Source organism: Desmodus rotundus, chromosome 1 (genome assembly GCF_022682495.2).
Source record: "Desmodus rotundus isolate HL8 chromosome 1, HLdesRot8A.1, whole genome shotgun sequence".
Classification (NCBI taxonomy): Eukaryota; Metazoa; Chordata; class Mammalia; order Chiroptera; family Phyllostomidae; genus Desmodus; species Desmodus rotundus.
Window position 1 is genome coordinate 89,148,527 of NC_071387.1, and position 22,226 is coordinate 89,170,752.

General features: G+C 39.5%; 1 protein-coding gene and 1 pseudogene across 1 annotated transcript in view; one reads left to right on the forward strand and one right to left on the reverse strand.

The window, feature by feature from the left end:
* The window catches only part of LOC112304812 (phospholipid-transporting ATPase ABCA3-like), a 328,364-nt gene that overhangs the window by 85,648 nt on the left and 220,490 nt on the right, over positions 1–22,226 (forward strand). Inside the window, exon 13 of the mRNA XM_053925911.1 lies at positions 14,756–14,873. Coding sequence (XP_053781886.1) covers positions 14,756–14,873 — 118 coding nt within the window. The remainder of the gene's footprint in view (positions 1–14,755; positions 14,874–22,226) is intronic.
* On the reverse strand, positions 2,327–3,111 carry LOC112304813 (microtubule-associated protein RP/EB family member 1 pseudogene; annotated as a pseudogene).

A 22,226-nucleotide genomic window follows, 5' to 3' on the forward strand; every position in this document is an offset into this window, starting at 1 on the left:
CTACACAGCAGAAAGAAAGAAGGAAGTCCTACCTTTTGTGGCAGTATGGATGGAACTGGAGAATATTATGCTAAGTGAAATAAGCCAGTCAGTGAAAGACAAATACTATGTGATCTCACCTCTGAGAGGAATCTAATGAACAATAAACTAACAAACGAAATAGAACCACAGGCATGGAAACATGGAACAGACTGACAGTGACCAGAGGGGAGTGGGAGGGGAATAATGATGGATATAAGGGGAAGGGACTAGACAAAAAACATGTATGATTGACCCATGGGCACAGACAACAGTGTGGGAATTGACTGTGGGAGTGGGGGGTAGGATGGGCAGAGGAGGGCACAGGGGGAAAAATTGGGACAACTGTAATACAATAACAATAAAAAATGATTTAAAAAATGACATGCTAATGAATTTTATTTCCAAAGAGATTAGTTCACTGGCAAAGTATTCTGTTAATAGTGGAGGGCTGTGGACAGCAGGTACCCAAAATACCCAGCGTGGCAAATCCCAAGGTAATGTTGACCTTTCATCATTCCTTTTGTCAGAGTTCCAAAAAGGACTTGTAACATAATCACCTGCTGGCTGAACTTCCACTCTAAGCAGCAGACTTTTTTTTAATGATGAAGTAGTTTATTATATTTTTTGTAGAGATTTTATTTTTTTAATTACTTTATTCTTCAATTACAGTTGTCTGCATTTTCTCCACACCACTCCCCCGCTACACCAGCCAAACCCACCTCCCTCCCTTGCTTCCACCCTCCCCCTTGGTTTTGTCCATGTGTCCTTTACAGTAGTTCCTGAAAACCCTTCTCTCCACTGTCCCCTCCCCCTTCCCCTCTGGCTATTGTTAGATTGTTCTTAATTTCACTGTCTCTGGCTTGAACAGACACTTCTCCAAGGGGAACATACAGAGGGCCCAGAGACATATGAAAAGATGATCAGCATCAGTAGCCATCAGAGAGATGCAAATTAAAACTACAATGATACACCACCTCACACCAGTCAGAATGGCCATCATAAACAAATCAACAAACAAGTGATGGAAGGGATGCTAAGAAAAGGGAACCCTAGTGCACTCTTGCTGGGAATGCAGATTGGTGAAGCCACTGTGGAAAACAGTATGGAATTTCCCCAGAAAACTAAAAATGGAACTGCCTTTTGACCCAGCAATTCCAGTGCTGGGATTATACCCTGAGAGCCCTGAAACACCAATCCAAAAGAACCTATGCACCCCAATGTTCATAGCAGCACAATTTACAATAGCCAAGTGCTGGAAGCATCCTAAGTGACCATCAGTAAATGAGTATATCAAAATACTATGGTACATTTACACAATGGAATTCTACGCAGCAGAAAGAAAGAAGGAGCTCCTATCCTCTAAGCAGCAACTTTAAGGGGCCATAAAGGAGTCCTCAGTGGGCAAAGGAAGCAGAGAAATATGTTAAACATAAACTTAAAAGACAGTAAAGTGGGACACAACCCCCATTCAAATCCCAGAGATGTGGGCAAGTCCCCAAAAGTAGTTTTTAGGTTTAAAAACTGAACCCACCTCATTTCCCAAAAAACATAATATAGAAATTTAGGGGTAATTGGGAAAATCATAAGAGAAATGTTCAATGCAAATCAGGCTATTCAACTCAAACATCTCAGGGTTGAAACACTGCCTCTATTCATTCAGCAAAGAATGCTTCTTCTTAGCAGAGTTGCAATTGGTCAAGGACACCACATGGTTTTACAGAGCCACTTTTTAAACTTCCCTTCTGGGCCAAATTTATGAAGATTCAGGCAGCCCTACAAGGCCTGTGAACAGCAGATTCCAAAGTTCCAAGGTCTGGTCCTCCCTTCCCAGATACAAAGGCAACACACAAACTCTCCTGTCAGGTTACATTTCATATTTTGAACTATGGAAGCATATTTTAAATACCCTAAAAGCATTCATTTATTAAAACATTCTCTGCCAAGATTTCACAATAACTTAAAATTCAAATCAGTCTTTACTTCAGCATATCACATAAAAACACCACAGTGTATCACATAAAGACACTTTGTCCAGCACTTAGTGTTATCAACATCCATATGGTAAATCTATGGTCAGCCTCTTTGTTCCCTAGGTGTTAGTACTGTTCCGCCCAAGGTAAAAGCTCCTAACCCAAACTTACTGGAAGAGGAGTGAAACTTCCTCAAAGTGCACTTTAAGAAGAGGTACATTTTAATTATGAAAAGAAACCAGTGAGTCCTCTGAGAATAATAAAAGGGAGTATTTTACAGTTACACACATGATTTGAAGTGAAGAATTCAGATGTTGCTCTGCTGGTCCAAGCTGTTAATACTCTTCTTGTTCCTCCTGTGGGGCCCCTTCATAAGGTAACACAAAGCCTTCATCTGTGACATAGAGAATGTCAACAGCCTCTGCAACACAGGGTTTTCCCCCTCATTCTCCTGACAAGTCAATTCAGTGTACCTTAGCTTTCCAAAGTAGAAATCTCTTTCTTTCTCCAAACTTAGGCAGTAAGTTTCAATACATTGACCTGCTGCATCAGTTCAGTTGCTTCACCATCCCCATTGCCATCACCAGGATTCTTTCACACCATACCTGGGCCAGCCTTAGTGGTTCCAGTAGTTCTGTATGTCACAGTGGGCCTCTGTAGAGCTGTACTTCTAGAGCTGAGAGGTTTCTTTGGTTTGTTCAGAACTGGGGGGAGCCACTGCAGTTTCTTGACCTTTTCTGACAGCTACAGGGTCACAGTCCTTTACATCATAGTTTGCATCAAAAACTTCTTGAACCACTGAACAAATTCAAAATTGTTCTGAAACTTTCCCTTTACTAATTTTTCCACGGGAATTATTTTGTCAATATCCACTCTCTAAAAACTAGATTGTAGTATTTTGAAGTTCTGGATGTATTCATGTTCTAGCTTAGCATGGAAGTTCACTTCAAGGAAATGGAGCCAGGGAACAGCATGTCCATGAACTAACAATAGGCAACCCCAGAGCACAACTGTTCAGTCTTTGTCAGATTCAATTGTAGTGACTCATTAAACCAGGCCAGCATGTCATGTCAACTTAGGTAATTGCTGGTGACTGATGTTAATAAACATTCACCGCCATCTTCAGCTCTTGGTGGAACCCCATCCACTGCCTGTGCCAGGCTCTGGTTCCATTTTCATCTTGTTAAAACAGGCCGATCCCCAGTATGGACATTTTAATGATAATAATTCTCTTAATCCACAAACATGGTATATGCTTTCACTTATTTTTATCTTTCTGAATTTCTTTCTTCAATGTCCTATACTTTTCTGAGTATAGATCTATTACCTATTACCTCCTTGGTTAAATTTATTCCTAGGTCCACGTTTTTGTTGTTGAAATAGTAAATGGTATTTTCTTAGTTTCTGAGAGTCCATTACTGGTATGTAAAAATGCCATCGATTTCTGAATATTAATTTTTAATACTGCTACTTTGCCAAATTCGTTTATTAAGTCTAGTAGCTTTTTGGTGGAGTGTTTAGGGTTTTCTATGAACAATATCATGTCATCTGTGAGTAAGACAGTTTTACTTCCTCTTTTTCAATTTGCATGCCTTTTCTTTCTTCTTGTCTGATTGCTGTATCTAGGACTCCAGTTCTATTTGAATAAGAGTGATGAAAACAGATAACCCTTTCTTACCCAGTGCGTATGATGTTGGCTGTAGTTTTTTCATATATGGCCTTTATTATGTTGACATATCATCTTTCTGTTCACATTTTGCTGAGAGTTTTTATCAGAGACGGGTGCTGAATCTTATCAAATGTTTTTCTGCGTCTATTCATTTGATCATGTGGTGTATATACTTTATTTTGTGTGTGTGTGTGGTGTATAACACTTATTGATTTGCGAATATTGTACCAACCTTCTATCTCCGAGATAAATTCCACTTGATGTATATTTTTTTGATGCATTGCTTTATTCTATTTGCTAATATTTTGTTGAGCATTTCAGTATCCATGTTCACCAGGGATATTGGCCTATAATTATCTTTCCTTGTAATGTCCTTTGTATTGTTTATGACATTACAGTTGTTCCCACTTTATCCCCCTCTCCCCACCTTCATTCAGCTATATTAAATGGAAATTTTTTTCTTAATTTCTGTTTCTGATATGTCATTGTTAGTTAACAAAAATGCCTTCAGTTTCTGAATATTGACTTTGTATCCCACTGTTTTGTCACAGTGACTTACTAGGTCAAGTAGTTTTTTTGGTGGAGTCTATAGGATTTTCTACATATACTATCATGTCATCTGCAAACATTGACAGTTCTACTTCCTCATTTCCAATTTGAATGCCTTTTATTTCTTTCTCTAGTCTGATCACTGTGGCTAGAATTTCAATACTATGTTGAATGGAAGTGGTGAAAGCATACAGTCTTGTCTTGTTCTTGATCTTAGTGGGAAAGCTTTTACTATTTTGCCCATTGAGTAAGATATTGGCTGTAGGTCTCTCATATATGGCCTTTATTATGTTGATGTATGCTTCCTCTATTCCCACTTTGCTGAGTTTTTTTTTATCATAAATGGGTGCTATACCTTATCAAATGCTTTTTCTGCATCCATTGATATGATCATGTGATTTTTCTCTGTCCTTTTGTTTATGTGATATATTACATGTATTGATTTGTAAATACTGTACCATCCTTGCATCCCTGGAGTGAATCCCACTTGATCATGGTGTATGATCTGTTTAAGTATTTCTGGATGTGGTTTGCCAATATTTTGTTGAAAATTTTAGCATCTATGACCATCAGCAATATTAGCCAGTAGATTTCTGTCTTTGTTGTGTCTTTATCTGGTTTTCGAATTAGGATGATGCTGGCCTCATAAAACGAGTTTGAGAGTCTTCCCTCTTCTTGGATTTTTTGGAATAGTCTGAGAAGGGTGGGGTTAGGTCTTCCTTAAATGCTTTGTTAAATTCTCCTGTGAAACCCAGACACATCCCCTAAAGCAAGGGACATAAAGGAAAGAATAAACAAATGGGACCTCATCAAAATAAAAAGCTTCTGCACGGCTAAAGAAAACAGCACTAAAATAAAAAGAGAACCAACAGTATGGGAAAACATATTTGCCAGTGATACCTCAGACAAGGGCCTGATCTCCAAAATATGTAAAGAACTCACATGACTGCACTCCAGGAAGACAAACAACCCAATTAAAAAATGGGCAAAGGACTTGAACAGACACTTCTCCAAGGAAGACATACAGTGGGCCCAGAGACATGAAAAGATGCTCAGCATCACTAGTCATCAGAGAGATGCAAATTAAAACCACAATGAGGTACTATCTCACACCAGTCAGAGTGGCCAACATAAAGAAATCCACAAACAAATGTTGGAGAGGATGCGGAGAAAAGGGAACCCTAGTGCACTGTTGGTGGGAATGCAGACTGGTGAGGCCACTGTGGAAAACAGTATGGAATTTCCTCAGAAAACTAAAAATGGAACTGCCCTTTGACCCAGCAATTCCGCTGCTGGGATTATACCCTAAGAACCCTGAAACACCAATCCAAAAGAACCTATGCACCCCAATGTTCCTAGCAGCACAATTTACAATATCCAAGTGCTGGAAGCAACCTAAGTGCCCATCAGCAAATGAGTGGATCCAAAAACTATGGTATATTTACACAATGGAATTCTACGCAGCAGAGAGAAAGAAGGAGCTTATACCCTTTGCAACAGCATGGATGGAACTGGAGAGCATTATGCTAAGTGAAGTAAGCCAGACGGTGAGGGACAAATACCATATGATCTCACCTTTAAGTGGAACATAATCAACAGAAGAAAAAAAGCAAACAAAATATAACCAGAGACATTGAAGTTAAGTACAATCTAACAATAGCCAGGGGGGAGTGGAGAGGGGACAATGAGGAGAGGGGATTACAGGAACTACTATAAAGGACACATGGACAAAATCAAGCGGGAGAGTAAAGGTGAGGGAGGGAGGTGGGTTCAGCTGGGGTGGGGGGGAGGGATGGGGAGAAAAGGCATACATCTGTAATTGAATAATAATAAAAAATTTTTAAAAAATAAATAAATAGATTCTCCTGTGAAACCATCTGGTCCAGGGCTTTTTTGTGCCAGGAGTTTCTGATTACTACTCATTTTCATCAGGTGTTATTGGTCTGTGCAGGCTTTCTGCTTCTTAATTCAGTTTTGGAAGATTACATTTCTAGTAGTTTATCTCTATTACCCAGGTTTTTCAATTTCCTGGCATATAGTTGTTCACAATAATTTCTTACAGTCCTTTGTATCTCTGTGGTATCAGCTGTTACTTCTCCTCTTTTGTTTCTGATTTTATTTACTTGGGTCCTCTCTCTATTTTTCTTCATTAGTATGGTTAGTGGCTTGTCAATTTTGCTTATCTTTTCAAAGAACCAGCTCCTGGAATTATTTATACTTTGAATTGTTCTTTTAGTCTCTGTGTTTTTTAATTCTGCTATGATCTTGGTTATTCCATTCCTTCTGGGATTTGTTTATTGTTGTTCCTCCAGTTCTTGTAGATGTAGGGTTAGGTTGTTTGTTTGAAAAGTTTCTATCTTTTTTATGTAGGTCTATATCGCTATGAACTTCCCTCTCAGGACTGTCTTCACTATGTCCCATAGGCTTTGGACTGTGTGAGTTCATTTTCATTTGTTTCCAGCAACTTTATTTCTTTTTTGATCTCAATTTTAACCCACTTATTGTTTAATAACATACTATCCATGAATGTCAATGTTTTTGAGTTATTCCCTTTAGGTTGGTTTCTAGTTTTAGGCCCTTGTGGTCTGAGAGAATGTTTGATATGATTTCAATTTTCTTGAATTCTTTGAGGCTTGTTTTGTGCCCTATAATGCAGTCTATCTTTGACATTGTTCCATGTGCATTTGAAAAGAATGTGTATTTTGTTTCTTTGGGGTGAAAGGTTCTATATATTTATTCTTTTATGTCCATTTCATTTGAGGTGTTTTTCAGTGCTGCAGTATCCTTGTTGGAAGATCTATCCATTGTTGACAGTGTGGTGTTAAAATCCCTTAGTATGACTGTGTTGCTGTCTATATCTTTCTTGAATTTCTCCAAGATTTTCCTTATGTATTTGGGTGCTCCTATGTTGGGTGCATATATGTTAACAATGTTTATGTCTTCTTGTTGGATTCTTCCCTTGAGAATTATGAAGTGTCCTTCTAGGTCTCTTTTGATGGCCTTTGTTTTGAAGTCTGTTTTGTCTGATACAAGTATTGCAACACCAGGGTTTTTTTCCTGTACATTTGCTTGGAATATTTTGGGGCAGACCTTCACTTTCAGTCTGTGAAGGTCTTTTTTTCTGAGATGGGTCTCTTGTAGGCAGTATATGAGCGGGTCATGTTTTTTGATCCATTCAACTACCCTATATCTTTTGATTGGAGCATTTAATCCATTTACATTTAAGGTTATTATTGACAGGTACTTATTCAGTTTCCACCTTTGTATCTGTCTTCTTTTCCCTCTCTTTTCCTTCATCTTCCTAAAGCAGTTCCTTTAGCTTGTGTTGTAATGCTGGTTTGGTGGCAGTGTATTCTTTTAGCCTTCTTTTATCTGGGAAACTCCTTGTTGTGCCTTCCATTTTAATTGAGATCCTTGCTGGGTAGAGTAGTCTTGGTTGCAGGCCTTTGCTTTCATTACTTGGAATATTTCTTGCCATTCCCTTCTGACTTGTAGTGTTTCTGTTGAGAAGTCAGCTTCTAGCCTTATCAGTGGTCCCTTGTATGTTACCTCCTGTTTCTCCCTTACTGCTTCTAGGATTCTCTCTTTGCTTTAAAATTTGGCACTTCAATTTTGATGTGTCTTGGAGTAGGCCTCTTTGCGTTCATCTTGATTGGGACCTACTGTGCTTCCTGAACTTGCACGGCTTTTCCCCTCTCCAGGTTAGGGAATCTTTCTGTCATTATTTTTCCAAACAGGGTTTCTATCCCTTGCTCTTTTTTTTCTCTTCCTGGTATTCCTATGATTTAAATGTTGTGTTTCATGTTGTCCTGCAGTTCCTATATGCTATCTTCATTTTTTGTTTTGTTTTGTTTTTTTGTGCAGCTGCTGTATGTGGGTATTTCTTTCTGTCTTGTCTTCCAGCTCATTAATTCAGTCCTGTGCTTCATCCAGCCTGCTTGTAACTCCTTCTAGTGTATTTTTTATTTCAGAAATTGTATTCTTCATTTCTTCCTAGTTCTTGTTTATAGTTTCTATTTTTTTTCATGCTGCTGTAGTTCCCACTCAGTTCCTTGTAGTTGTCACTGAGTCCCTTGAGTATTCATAGAACCATTATTTTGAATTGAATGTCTGACAGTTTGATGCCTCCATTTCATGTAGCTGTTTTACTTGGGAATCTTCCATTCCTTTTGATTGGGTTTTCTTTCTTTGTCTTCCCATTTTGGGTGACTCTTTCTGTTTGTTTCTGTGAAGCCAGGTGCTCTGCTTTGCCAGCTGTCTTCATGGGGTGAATTTCTATGGTAAGGGTTCTGTGGGACTGAGTGGTGTGGTCTCTGTGATCTCCTTGTCTGGATGCTCTAGGATTGCCCTTTCTTCCATTTGTGTGAGCTATCTTGTTGTTCTTGGGATTTACCTATTGATGACTTCTTTTCTGGTGGCTTCTCTTCCAGAGGACTTACTGGTATTTGCAACTCCCACCTTGTCCTGTACGCTATTGTACAGGTTTTGGTTAACAAAGCAGTATTATCAGACAACCAAACCTACACCAGCAAAAATAATCCCCCTGCCACATCAGCAATCTCAACTGCAATTGAACTAAGATTAATAAAGGTAAAGAGAGATTGTGGATTTTATAAGATATGATAAAGGGAATATGAGATGACTGAAAGAGGATGAAATGTATTGCATAGTAAGAGGGAGGATAATTGGTAAGGGTTGGGATAGAGCTGAGGTGAAGAAAGGGGGAGAACAAAATTTAAAACATAAGTAAAACACAAAAGGGCAATGGGAAAAATGGGGTAAGAAAGGGAAGAGTATACTATGAGGTTTGAAGTAAAATTGAAAAGGCATTGGACCAACGGGGGCAAAACTGCAGAAAACCCACATTGGGGTCAATAGCAACAGCTGAATGGAGTTTAATAAAGGTGGAACGGGAATAAGAATATTGTAGAAAAGTGAATATGAGATGTCTACAGTAAAGAAAAATGATTTTGAGAGGATGGGGAAAACAAACTAATAAGAGTAAGGAGTAAAGCTCAGGTTGAGAGAGGGGAACAAAAAAGGGAGAGAGAAAGCAATGAAATAAAACTCCTCCCTCAACTGATCAAAGGCATTGGGATGGCAAAATGGAGTAAGACAGGGGGAGAGTGGTCTATAGGATTTAAGGTACAAACAATAGTAAACAAATGGGAGTCTCTTTGGAAAAGAACAGCAATAACTGTGATACTTTACCCAACTAGCCACTGTTTATAAAAGGTGGAAAAGGAACAAGACTCTTGTAGAGGTGATAAATAATGTGAGCTGACTTAAGAAAGAAAGTGCTTAAGCAAGGTTAGATGAAGGAGAAATAGAGTAAAGGATAGAAACTTGCTATAGTATGAGAGAAAATAAAGTTTACAACAATAATAAAACTCAGGGAGATGGCAAAGTGGATTAAGACCAGGAAAGTGGATTAAGACTAGGGAAGGGTGCAATGTGGGATTTGGAATAACAATAGTATGATAAGAAATACATAATCTGATTGAAAAGAATAAAAAGTAAAGGACCAAGAGTACTGTGTTATTTGGAATACAAATGAAGTGAAAGAAGAAAAATTAAAATGCAGTATGAAAGGGAAAATAAAAATACAAAACAAACAAAAAACTGAATACATGGAAAGACAAAAGTGAAATAAGAAAAACATGCAAGTTCTGATGAAGAGCAAAGTGAAATTTGTCTGAGGTGTTGCTGTTCACCTTCTGACTTCTTTCTGGATCTGTCTCTGGTTTTCTCTAAGCTCCCAGTCTTACAGTCTTACTCTTGAAAAAAAAAAAAAACCTGTCCAGCTTGTTTTGCAGATCTTTCTGGTTCCTGCTGGAAGGGGGGCTCTGGGCTCCCTGTTTTTCCCTTCCTGTGGTTCTGCTATGATGGGAGCTCAGTCTGGGCCACAGTAATCACAGGCTCTCAGTTTCTAGCCCAGGCCCTCAGAGCACTGTGCAGTCTGTACTCCCCACTCTGCACATTTGTACCTAGCCAGCGTCAGTAAGCCATCTTGCTTTGCACCCCTTTGATCAGTTCATGTGGTGCACTGAGTAGAACAAATTGCACCCATCCTCCTCCCTCTTTGTTGGCCTGGCCGCTTCATGGGTGAACTCCCTACACAGTGCACCTCAGTTCCCCTTTTGAAAAGTCTTCTGGGTGCCATTGCCACTCTTGAGCCATCACCCAGCTTTCCACACAGTCCACCCCTCTCTCATGTCCAGAGACTACCTGGGTCATGGCCAGTCACAGCCCACCACCTCTCCCAGCTGCAGTTGTCACCAGGATCCCCCAAATCCTCTGGCGATGTCCTGGCCGGTGACCCCCACCCCAGCCTGGGTGCGCTGCCATCTGTGTGTTGCTTGGTGCCTTTTTTTTCCTTAGCTACTTTATGCATCCAGGTTTCTCCTGGCTCAGGTCTGGGGTTTCCTGGTCCTTCAAGGGGAGGGAGCCGCTAGGCTGCTGTCACTGACCCAGCTCTCCTTCAATGTACCTGCAGCACCTGTGGTCCCCAGCACCAGGCCTAGGGACCTTCCCATGGGCCTATAAAACCTCCCTACTGCCCATTTTGAAGTGTCCTGTGCACACTTTGGCTTCTAAACTTCCTACCAGCTGAAATTCTTTTGACTGTTCACTTTGTCCTTTGGAAGATCAGCTAAATGTCCCAGTTCGATGCATAAGCAAGTGGGCTCAGCTCCCACCTACATTGCTGCCATCTTCTCCCCTCTCTCCTAAAGTTTCATTTTGAGCTGCCTTGTTACCTTTGTTATTCATGGTATTTGATGGATTTCTTCTCTGTCTAGGCATCTATGCGTGAGTGGTACTTCTCTCGTAGAGTGATAAGAAGTCTATTTGTTTCCAGTAGGTGGCACTGAAGTACGTTTTTTAATTCTCATGTGCTGCTCTCACTTTTCTGATCTCTGCAGAGTAGTGGAAGATGTCCTACAAAGGTGGGCATCTCCTCTGTCATCGGGTCACCTTGTCTCCAAGCACCATCCTTCATGGAAATGTGGTAGGCAATGGGGTTTCAGATCTGTGAAATCCCAACACTGTCTTTTGCAGCCAGATGCTACTGACGGTGTAGCTGCTTTGGGTGGGGGTAGGGTGAGCTTAAAAGCTAGTTGGTGCCTTTGTGGCTTTTTCCTCCCCATATTGGTGACTAGCAGACCTCAGCAGCCTACTCTCTGTATCTCCACGTGTTCCTGGGATTAGCCACAGAGCATGTCTGTCACTTGGGGAAAATATTTCTGTTATTCCAGTTTTCAGATTTACAGATAATGTGCTCCTCAAGCCCACACTCACTGCTACAGTTCCTTTTGGGGCCTGCTGCTATCTCTGGGAGTGTGAAGAGAGGCAGCCTGACTCTGTGGCTTTCTTCTTCTGCCTAGTGATGGCAATTGCCAGACAACCATGACTGTACTTCTGTGCTTTGTTCGTGTCCAGGTCTCTGGGTTCAGCTGACCACTCGCACAGGAATGTTCACTGTTTCTCTCTGCTCCTAGCTGAGGGGAATGTCAGCAGCAACCTGATCCCTTCCCTTTCCAGAGACCCACAATGAGCCCTAGCTGTGTCAGTGGCAGTCTCAGCTCTTTACTCTTTCTTCCTTTTTGGTTTGCTCCCACTCTGTCACCTTCAGATGTTTAAATGCACAGGTCCCTTGATGTGTTCATATATGGAGCAAGGATTCTTTTGTGGAATTATAGCTGTTTAAATAATTGTAATTTCATGGGGAGAGACCAGGGGGACCTTTCATTTTTCTGACATCTCTCTATTGTTTAAATATTGTTTCTTATAAAAACTTTTTCAATAGATGGCACACACTTATAATAACCAGTTTAATGTACTTGCCCATTTTTATATGTGTTTCAGTTCTAGGTAGATTTCAGTTGATTGATTTTTGTCATGGGTCATATTTTCCTGCTTCTTTACATTGTAGGGTCTTGCATATTTCTGTATTCCATGAAATACTCCTGAAATTTGTTTTTGGAAGAATTGAGTTACTTCAAAATGGTTTGATTCCTTCATGCCTTTTTTGCTTAGTCCACATTTAATTTTTCCTCACTAATGAGGCAGTACCTTTCTTCGTAATCTCCTCACTGCCCTGTGAATCTTAAATTGTCCTAGTCTGGTTGGTGGAAATAGGCAGCCTTCTTGGCCCTAGGTGAGTGCCAAGGACTGTTCTTTCTAATCTTAAATGGCTCTTTCCAGCCTCTGGTAGTTTCCTAACAGGTATATGTTGATTATTTCTTACCTGAATACTCTGGTGGGGATCCGGAGTATTCAGATCTCCAAACTTTAGATCTCCAAGTTTGTTTCTGCATGCATCTGTCTCTGTCTCCTCTTTAGTATTCTCTTTCTGCACCTTACCAGATGCTCAGATTTCTATCTTCAACTCAGGTAGACTAATGGAATCTGCCTGAGTTACTCAGCACTGTGTCACAGCTTTGAAACTATTTAGGTAAGCCAGGGCAATATGGGGCCTACGTTAATTTGTTTTTCAGTTCTCAGGAATCATTAATCTTTGTTGCCTGATGTCTGTTATAAATAAACATTTGTTTCACATGTAATGCCATCACCCTTTGCATTTTTCAGGCCCTTTGTTTGATTGTTTTCACCATAATTCATAATTATTTTTATGTACCTTTACTCTTTTTCCCTATCTCCCTTTACCAAAGCTTCATTAAAGCATGGACTATGTATCACTTATTTCTAGATGTAACTCTAATACATAGCACAATGCCTGGTACACAATGGGCATTCAGTAAATAGTTTTTGAATGAAGAATGATCACTTATGGTCTAAATTAATTAGTTGGAGTTGGTGATTTATTGCATATAGTAGTTAATAGCAGTGAAGTGTTAGATTATATTCAGGTTTCTGGTTTGTGCATCTATGTGAATTTGGGGACCATTCACTGACCTAAGGAGTACAATTGAGTACTATATATTTGGGTCTTGATAATGATCAGAGTTTTAAACATACTAAATTTAAGATAGTATAAATATTTAATTGTATATTCCTGGTAGAGCTCTATTTGGAGATGTAGAGCTACAACTTTGGAGAGAGATTATGATTGAAACAGAATATAGTATTATTGCTATCTATAAGGTAATTGAATTCATAAGAGAAAATTAGATTTCCCAGGGCAGTTGATTTCCAGGAGGATGATTATTTCCCCTGGAAGGTTGTCATAATCAAGGGAAAGAGTGCTACTGGCATTTACAAGGAAGATCCTAAATATCCTACAAATTACAGGATAGCCCTCCCAAAATAAAGAATACTGTAATCTAAAATGTCAATAGTGTTACTATTGGGAAGTCCAGAGTTTGTAGACACACTCTTCCTGGATGGTCTGTTGTTAATTTGGCAATACTAACACCTTTTTCTAAGGTTTCTCCTACATCACAAGAGAGAACCTATGAACTGCATTCCCCGAAATTTCATTCTCTGTTTGCTTTGTAGTTAGGATTTGCCAATGACAGGCACCTACAGGCAGATTTTAGTGACACTAACTTTAGTTGAGTTCTTATAATCCACTACCATCGGGCCAGCCAGATTTTAGATTCACTGAGGAGAGTTCTTAGGAACCACAGGATTTCCAATTTCAGACCAAAGTATTAGGAGTTTCCAAAATACACTTTAGTGGGGTTTTCAAACATTTTTCTGTAAAGCACTGGATAGCTACTTTAAAAGTTCATATAAACAATGTGTGGTGTATATTCTTTTTTTATTTTATTCTATTTTATTTTTTGTTGTTCAAGTACAGTTGTCTCCATTTCCCCCCACTACTCCCACCCCCACCCCAGCCATCCCCACTTCTCACCCTTGATCCTCTCTTCTTTGGTTTTGTCCATGTTTCCTTCATATATGTTCCTGAAAACCCTTTCTCCTTTCCCACCTCCATTATCCCCTCCCACCTCCCCTGTGGTTACTGTCAGTCTGCTCTTAATTTCAATGTCACTGGTTACATTTTGTTTGTTTGTTTTGTTGATTAGGTTCCACATATAGGTGAGATCATATTCTTTTTCATTAATTATTTATGTCTTTAAAAATGTAAAAAACCTTGTTAGCTCATTGGCTGTACAAAAACAGATGATGGGCCATATATGAGTTTGCCAACTCCTGCTTAGAATCTTAAGAATTTATGGGCATGTTTTTGTGAATCATCAAACTTCTGGCTGAAAAAAATGTCATACAACTCTTCTGATTATTGGTGGCAGCTTCTGTGAGCTTCCCAGCTCTTGCTTCAATTGAGTAAGCTCATAAATAATATATGACAACTCTTCATATGTAGAATATAGACAGATCTTCATTTTCATTACCAAATATAGGTAGGATATACAAAGCACTGTGCCTTCACACTTATTTTGACTAGCATACAAACTCAGTGCACCTGCAAATATTGTTTCTTGTTCAAAACATTATTTTTTTACAATATGAGTCTGATATAATGTTCATTCTTCTTGATATGAAATAATCATATCAAGAGGATATGATTGTCTTTCATAAGTAGTAATGCAGATATCATTTTAATTGTTTTATTTCTTAGGAATTTGGTGACAAAGTAGCAGTAAATGACATATCTTTGAACTTGTATAAGGGACAGATCACTATTCTTCTAGGAGAAAATGGGGCAGGAAAAACCACAACCTTGTCTATTCTCACAGGTATGTATTCAGCTCTGTCCTGAGCAGAAGTCACATTCCTTCTAAGACTGTAAATCAATCAACAACTTTTGGTGTTGAGTATGTTATTTCAGTGTTTGTGTTATTATATTTTCAATTGTTTCCAAGCAAGTGATATAGTAAATTTTTTTCATTTATTCAGTGAAATATTTTATATGCAAATTCATTCATAGGAATTTATAATACTGTGGTGCTTATAAGGTTGTTATACCCTATTTTATACTCTAATTGAAAAACAGACACAAATCTTGAAATTTACACCATAAGTAAGAAGGTAGATATTATATCAATATGTAGAATGTTACTCAATACAATGACACCCAGTGTGTTTTGGTGATGAGAAATAGGGAAGTGACATCAAATCTGAGGAAAATAGAAGGTATAAAGGGCTATGAAAGGAAGGAGAGAAGAATATTATGAGTGTAGCAAAGACTAGAAGACCTAAAAGTAGAAATTAGCTATATAACTAGATCAGTTAAGGAATTTAGTGGCAAAAGATGAATCTGTATGCATACCCAAAAGGTCAGTCAAAAGAGGTTTGAGGGAATCCATGCTATGAAGTTTAGTATATAAACTTCTAAACTTTTAGAATCTAAATTGAGAGCCATGAGAAGCTATGGAAGGATATTTTATGAAGTTTTATACTTTACAAACATTATATTCACCAGGAAGGAAGAAAAGTTAAGTAATACTCAGGACCATTAGGACAGTGAATCCCATGTTGTGTGTTAAATTAGTATAATTCCAAGAGACTGGAGCAGGGCTGACCCTACTATTTGATATAAAATAGCCTTTTTTAATACAAAATTAATGTCAAAGGAGATTTCAAGATGGTTGCAGAGTGTTGAAAGCTACACCCACCTATTCATGGCTACAAACCAGATTTACAGCAAAATCCAGAGCAGTCAACCTAAATAAACAACTGAAGAGTCTGGAAGATGGCGGCGAGGTAACAGGGAGCTGAACTCATTTGCTCATGCACCCCACTGGGACACCTAGCCAATCCTCCGAAGAACAGAGTGAACAGCCAACAGAATCCCAGCTTATGTGAAGTTTGGAAGCCAAAAACTGCAGAGTATGTTGAAAAACAGATGGTAAGGAAATTGCATATAGATGGTAAGGTCCCTGGGACCTGTGCCTGGACCATCGCCGATGCAGTCCCCTGGCTTGGTGCCAGGGATGGTGGCTGCTGCAGAAGCTTTGGAGGAGAGTGGAATCACCGATTGTAACTTTGCATCTCCCTCCTTTCCCAGAGCAGGGAAGTCAGTCCCACACCAGGAGAGACCTGGATGATTGAACACTGAGGGGAATAAAGACACAGTGGGAGACACACAGAGGCGGTGTTCTCCCACTGGGACTGTGGTTGCAGGTTGGGACAGTACCAGAGGAATTAGGGAGCCAGGTGACAGCTAGAGATGGGAGAAGAGTTGGGCTGCAATAGACCCTGACCCAGATAGTCTCGGGACTGGTCAGAGAGTTGCGCTATGTGAAAAGCCAGGCGATTGTTAAGAATGGACAGCTGCAACCGAGGGCAATTAGCTAAAAAAAAAAGGGTGGGGCTTTCATCCCCTGGGCAAGGAACTCTCACGTATGCAGTAGGACCAGCAAAGAGGGAGGAGAGGGGTGCAATTTGCTCCAAATCAGGGCATCTCATGAACTGATCAAAGTGGGGAAGCAGGGGCTCAGAAGGGTATCACTCCTCAGAGAGGCTTAATTTAATAGGGGCACTAAACTGCCCTGAAGGGACTCTGCCTGTGCGCATCACCAAGATCAGCAAAGAGGGAGAAAGGGTGCAAGTTGCTCCTAAGTGGTGCGCCTCACGGACTAATCAAAGGGTGGCACAGGGAGATGGATTAAAAGCGCCAGCATGGCGCATATGGGCAGTGGGGGCTGTGCAGAGCTCTGAGGGCTTGGTCTGTAGGCTGGACACCTGTGAATATTGCAGCCCAAACCTAGCGCCCAACGCAGAACTACAGGAAAGGGAAAAAAAATGGAGCCCGGACCCCTTCTGCCTGCAGAATCCAGGAAGACCAGCAGAACCACTTTGGTGGGTTTAATTATCAGGATGCGTTTTTTCTCTCCTTTTTTCTCCCAAGAGTAAGACAGTAAGTCCGGGACCTGTAAAAGAGTCAAAGAGAGAGCTAGAGAGAAATCTAGGCTAATGCCAAGACCTGAGACAAAATTCACTTCACCATCCTACAGAACATGCATTTTACTTTTTACTTTTATGTTTATTTTGTAATTTTTTTTTATCCTTGCAAAAGTTTATTTTTTTAATTTATTATTGTTCAGTTACACTTGTCTGCATTTTCTCCCCATCCCTCTCCCCAACCCCAGCCTAACCCACCTCCCTCCCCTACTTACATCCTCCCCCTTGGTTTTGTCCAAATGTCCTTTATGGTAATTATTTGTTTGTTTGTTTATTTATGTATTTATTTATTTTTCTTCAGTTACAATTGTCTGCATTTTCTCCCCTTCCCTCCATGCCACCCCAGCCAGTCCCACCTCCCTCCCCCACCTCTACCCTCCCCCTTGATTTTGTCCTTGGTCCTTTATAGTAGCTCCTATAGGACCCTCTCCCCACTGTCCCCTCCCTACTCCCCTCTGGCTATTGTTACAATGTTCTTAATTTCAATGTCTCTAGTTATGTTTTGTTTGCTTTTTTCTTTTGTTGATTATGTTCCAGCTAAAGGTGAGATCATATGGTATTTGTCCCTCACCACCTGGCTTATTTCACTTAGCATAATACTCTCAAGTTCCATCCATGCCATTGCAAAGGGTATAAACTCCTTCTTTCTCTCTGATGTGTAGAATTCCATTGTGTAAATGTACAATAGTTTTTTGATCCACTCATTTGCTGATGGGCACTTAGGTTGCTTCCAGTACTTGGCTATTGTAAATTGTGCTGCTATGAACATTGGGATGCATAGGTTCTTTTCGATGGGTGTTTCAGGATTCTTAGGGTATAATCCCAGCAGCGGAATTGCTGGGTCAAAGGGCAGTTCCATTTTTAGTTTTCTGAGGAAATTCCATACTGTTTTCCACAGTGGCCTCACCAGTGTGCATTCCCACCAACACTACACTAGGGTTCCCTTTTCTCCGCATCCTCTCCAACATTTGTTTGTGGATTTCTTTATGTTGGCCACTCTGATTGGTGTGAGATGGTACCTCATTGTGGTTTTAATTTGCATGTCTCTGATGGCTAGTGATGCTGAGCATCTTTTCATATGTCTCTGGGCCCTCTGTATGTCTTCCTGGGAGAAATGTCTGTTCAAGTCCTTTGCCCAGTTTTTAATTGGGTTGTTTGTCTTCCTGGAGTGCAGTCATGTGAGTTCTTTATATATTTTGGAGATCAGGCCCTTGTCTGAGGTATCATTGGCAAATATGTTTTCCCATACTGTTGGTTCTCTTTTTATTTTAATGCTGTTTCCTTTAGCCCTGCAGAAGCTTTTAATTTTGATGACGTCCCATTTGTTTGTTTTTTCCTTTATGTCTCTTGCTTTAGGGGATGTGTCTGTGAGGATGTTGCTGTGTGGAATGTCTGAGATCTTCCTGCCAATGTTTTCCTCTAGGACTTTTATGGTGTTACGACTTATATTTAAGTCGTTTACCCATCTTGAATTTATTTTTCTGTATGGCATAAGTTGGTGGTCGAGTTTCATTTTTTTGCATTTAGCTGTCCAGATCTCCCAACACCATTGTGCCTCCTTTGTCAAATATTAATTGACTGTAAAGACTTGGGTTTATTTCTGAGCTGTCTGTTCTGTTCCATTGGTCTATGTGCCTGTTTTTATGCCAGTACCAGGCTGTTTTGATTACAGTGGCCTTGTAATACAGTTTGATATCAGGTATTGTGATCCCTCCTGCTTTATTCTTCTTTCTCAAAATTGCTGCAGCTATTCGGGGTTGTTTATGGTTCCATATAAATTTCTGAGAGGTTTGTTCTATATCTGTGAAATATGTCATGAGTACTCTAATAGGGATTGCATTGAATCTATAAGTCACTTGGGGTAGTAAGCCCATTTTGATGATGTTAATTCTTCCAATCCATGAGCATGGTACATGCTTCCATTTGTTTGTGTCTTCCTTAATTTCTTTCTTCAGTGTTGTGTAGTTTTCTGAGTACAGGTCTTTCACCTCCTTGGTTAGGTTGATTCCTAGGTACTTTATTTTTCTTGTTGCTATATCAAATGGGATTTTTTTCCTGATTTCTGTTTCTGCAGATTCGTTGTTGGTATACAGGAATGCCTTTGATTTCTGAGTATTGACTTTGTATCCAGCTGTTTTGCCAAATTCATTTATTTGGTCGAGTAATTTTTTGGTGGAGTCTATAGGGTTTTTCATGTACACTGTCATGCCATATGCAAACAATGACACTTTCATTCCCTCTTTTCCAATTTGGATGCCTTTTATTTCTTTTTCTTGTCTAATTGCTGTGGCTAGGACTTCCAGTACTATGTTGAATAGGACTGGTGACAGAGGGCATCCTTGTCTTGTTCCTGATCTTAGTGGGAAAGCTCTAAGTTTTTCTCCATTGAGTATGATGTTGGCTGTAGGTCTCTCCTATATGGCCTTTATGATGTTGAGGAATGCTCCCTCTATTCCCACTTTGCTGAGTGCTTTTATCAGAAATGGGTGCTGTACCTTATCAAATGCTTTTTCTGCATCTATTGATATGATCATGTGCTTTTTGTCTTTGCTGTTGTTTATGTGGTGTATTATGTTTATTGATTTGCGAATATTGTACCATCCTTGCATCCCTGGGATGAATCCCACTTGATCATGGTGTATGATCCTTTTAACATATTGCTGGATGCGGTTTGCCAATATTTTGTTGAGAATTTTAGCATCTATGTTCATCAGTGATATTGTCCTGAAGTTTTCTTTCTTTGTTATGTCTTTATCTGGTTTTGGGATTAGGATGATGTTGGCTTCATAGAACGAGTTCAGGAGTTTTCCATCTTCTTGAATTTTCTGAAATAATCTGTCGGGGATGGGGGTTAGCTCCCCCTTAAATTCTCTGTAGAATTCTCCTGTGAAACCATCTGATCCAGGGCTTTTGTGTGTCAGAAGCTTTTTGATTACTGTTTCAATTTCATCAGGCATTTTGGTCTGTTCAGGCTTTGTGCTTCTTCCTTATTGAATTTTGGAAGGTTATATTTTTCTAGAAATGTGTCCATTTCATCTAGGTTTTCAAATTTTCTGGCATACATTTCTTCATAGTAATTTCTTACAATCCTTTGTATCTCGGTGGTATCCGTTGTAGTCTCTCCTCTTTCATTTCTGATTGTGTTTATTTGGGTCCTCTCTCTTTTCTTCTTGATGAGCCTACTTAAAGGCTTGTTGATTTTGTTTATCTTTTCAAAGAATCAGGTCCTGGATTCATTGATCCTTACAATTGTGCTTTTAGTCTCTATGTCATTTAATTCTGCTCTGATCTTGGTTATTTCCTTACTTCTACTTGCTCTAGGTTGTCTTTGTTGTTGTTCCTCGAGTTCTTGTAGGTGTATGGTTAGGTTGTTTATTTGAGCTGTTTCTGTTCTTTTTAGGTAGGCCTGTATCGCTATAAACTTCCCTCTCTCGACTGCCTTTGCTGTGTCCCATAGGTTTTGGAATGTTGTGAGTTCATTTTCATTTGTTTCCAGAAAGTTTTTGATTTCTTCTCTGATCTCATTTTTCATCCATTCATTGTTTAATAGCATGGTATTCAATCTCCATGTATTTGAGTGTTTTGGGGTTTTTTCCTTGAGATTTGTTTCTAATTTCAGTCCCTTGTGGTCACAGAAAAATCTTGGTATGACTTCAATTTTCTTGAATTTTTTGAGGCTTGCTTTGTGTCCTACAATGTGGTCTATCTTTGAATATGTTCCATGTACATTTGAAAAGAATGTGTATATTTCTTCTTTGGGATGTAAGGCTCTCTATATATTAGTTAAGTCCATTTCATCCAAGGCCTTGTTCAGTGCCACAATATCTTTGTTGATAAATTTGTTTAGAACATCTGTCCATCTTTGACAGTGGGTACTAAAATCCCCTACTATAATTGTGTTGCTGTCAATATCTTTCTTGAAGCCCTCCAAGATTTTCTTTATGTATTTGGGTGCTCCTATGTTGGGTGCATATATATTTACAATGTTTATGTCTTCTTGGTGGATTTTTCCTTTGAGTATTATGAAGTGACCATCTGGGTCTCTATTTATGGTTGTTTTTTTGAAGTCTATTTTGTCTGATATGAGTATTGCTACTCCTGCTTTTTTTTTCCTGTCCTTTTGCTTGGAATAATTGTGTCCAGCCCTTCACTGTCAGTCTGTGTAGGTCTCTTGTAGGCAGAATATGTGTGTGTCATGCTTTCTTATCCATTCAGCTATTCTGTGTCTTTTGATTGGAGCATTTAATCCATTTACATTTAAGGTTATTATCGATAGGTTGTTATTCATTGCCATTTTTTCATACCTGTGTTCCTCTCTCTTTTTCTTTTCCTTCCTTTCCTTACAGCAGCCCCTTTAGCATCTCTTGCAGAGCTGGTTTGGTGGAGGTATATTCTTTTAGACTTCTTTTGTCTGGGAAACTCCTTATTTGGCCTTCTATCTTGATTGAGAGCCTTGCTGGGTAAAGTAGTCTTGGTTGCAGTCCTCTGGTTCCCATTACTTGGAATATATTTTTGCCATTCTTTGTGGCTTGGAGCATTTCCATTGAGAAGTCAGTTGCTAACCTTATTGGGGCTCCCTTGTATGTTACTTCCTTTTTTTACCTTGCTGCCTTTAAGATTCTTTCTTTGTCTTGGAATTTTGCCATTTTATTTATGATGTGTCTTGCAGTGGGCCTCTTTGGGTTCCTCTTGATTGGGACTCTCTGTGATTCCTGGATTTGTGTGACTTTTTCTCTCATCACATTAGGGAAATTGTCCGTCATTACTTTTACAAACAGGTTTTCTATCCCTTGCTCTTCCTCTTCTTCTGGTATCCTTATTATACGGATATTATTGCGTTTCATGTTGTCCTGCATTTCCCTTATTGCCTCTTCATTCTTTCTGAGCCTCTTTTCCTCTTCTTGCTCTTTCTGGGTGTTTTTTTCTACCTTGTCCTCCAGTTCACTGATCTGGTCCTCTGCTTCATCAAGCCTGCTTTTCATTCCTTCTACTGTGTTCTTCAGTCCAGGAATTGTGTTCTTCATTTCCTCTTTGCCTTTGTTGATAGTTTGTATTTCCTTTTTCATGTTGATATAGTTTGCAGTACGTTCATTGTAGTTTCCCTGTAGTTTTTGGTAATTCTGTGTGAGCTCATTAAGCTTCCTCATAACCAATTCCTTGAATGCAGTATCTTATAGTTGACTTGC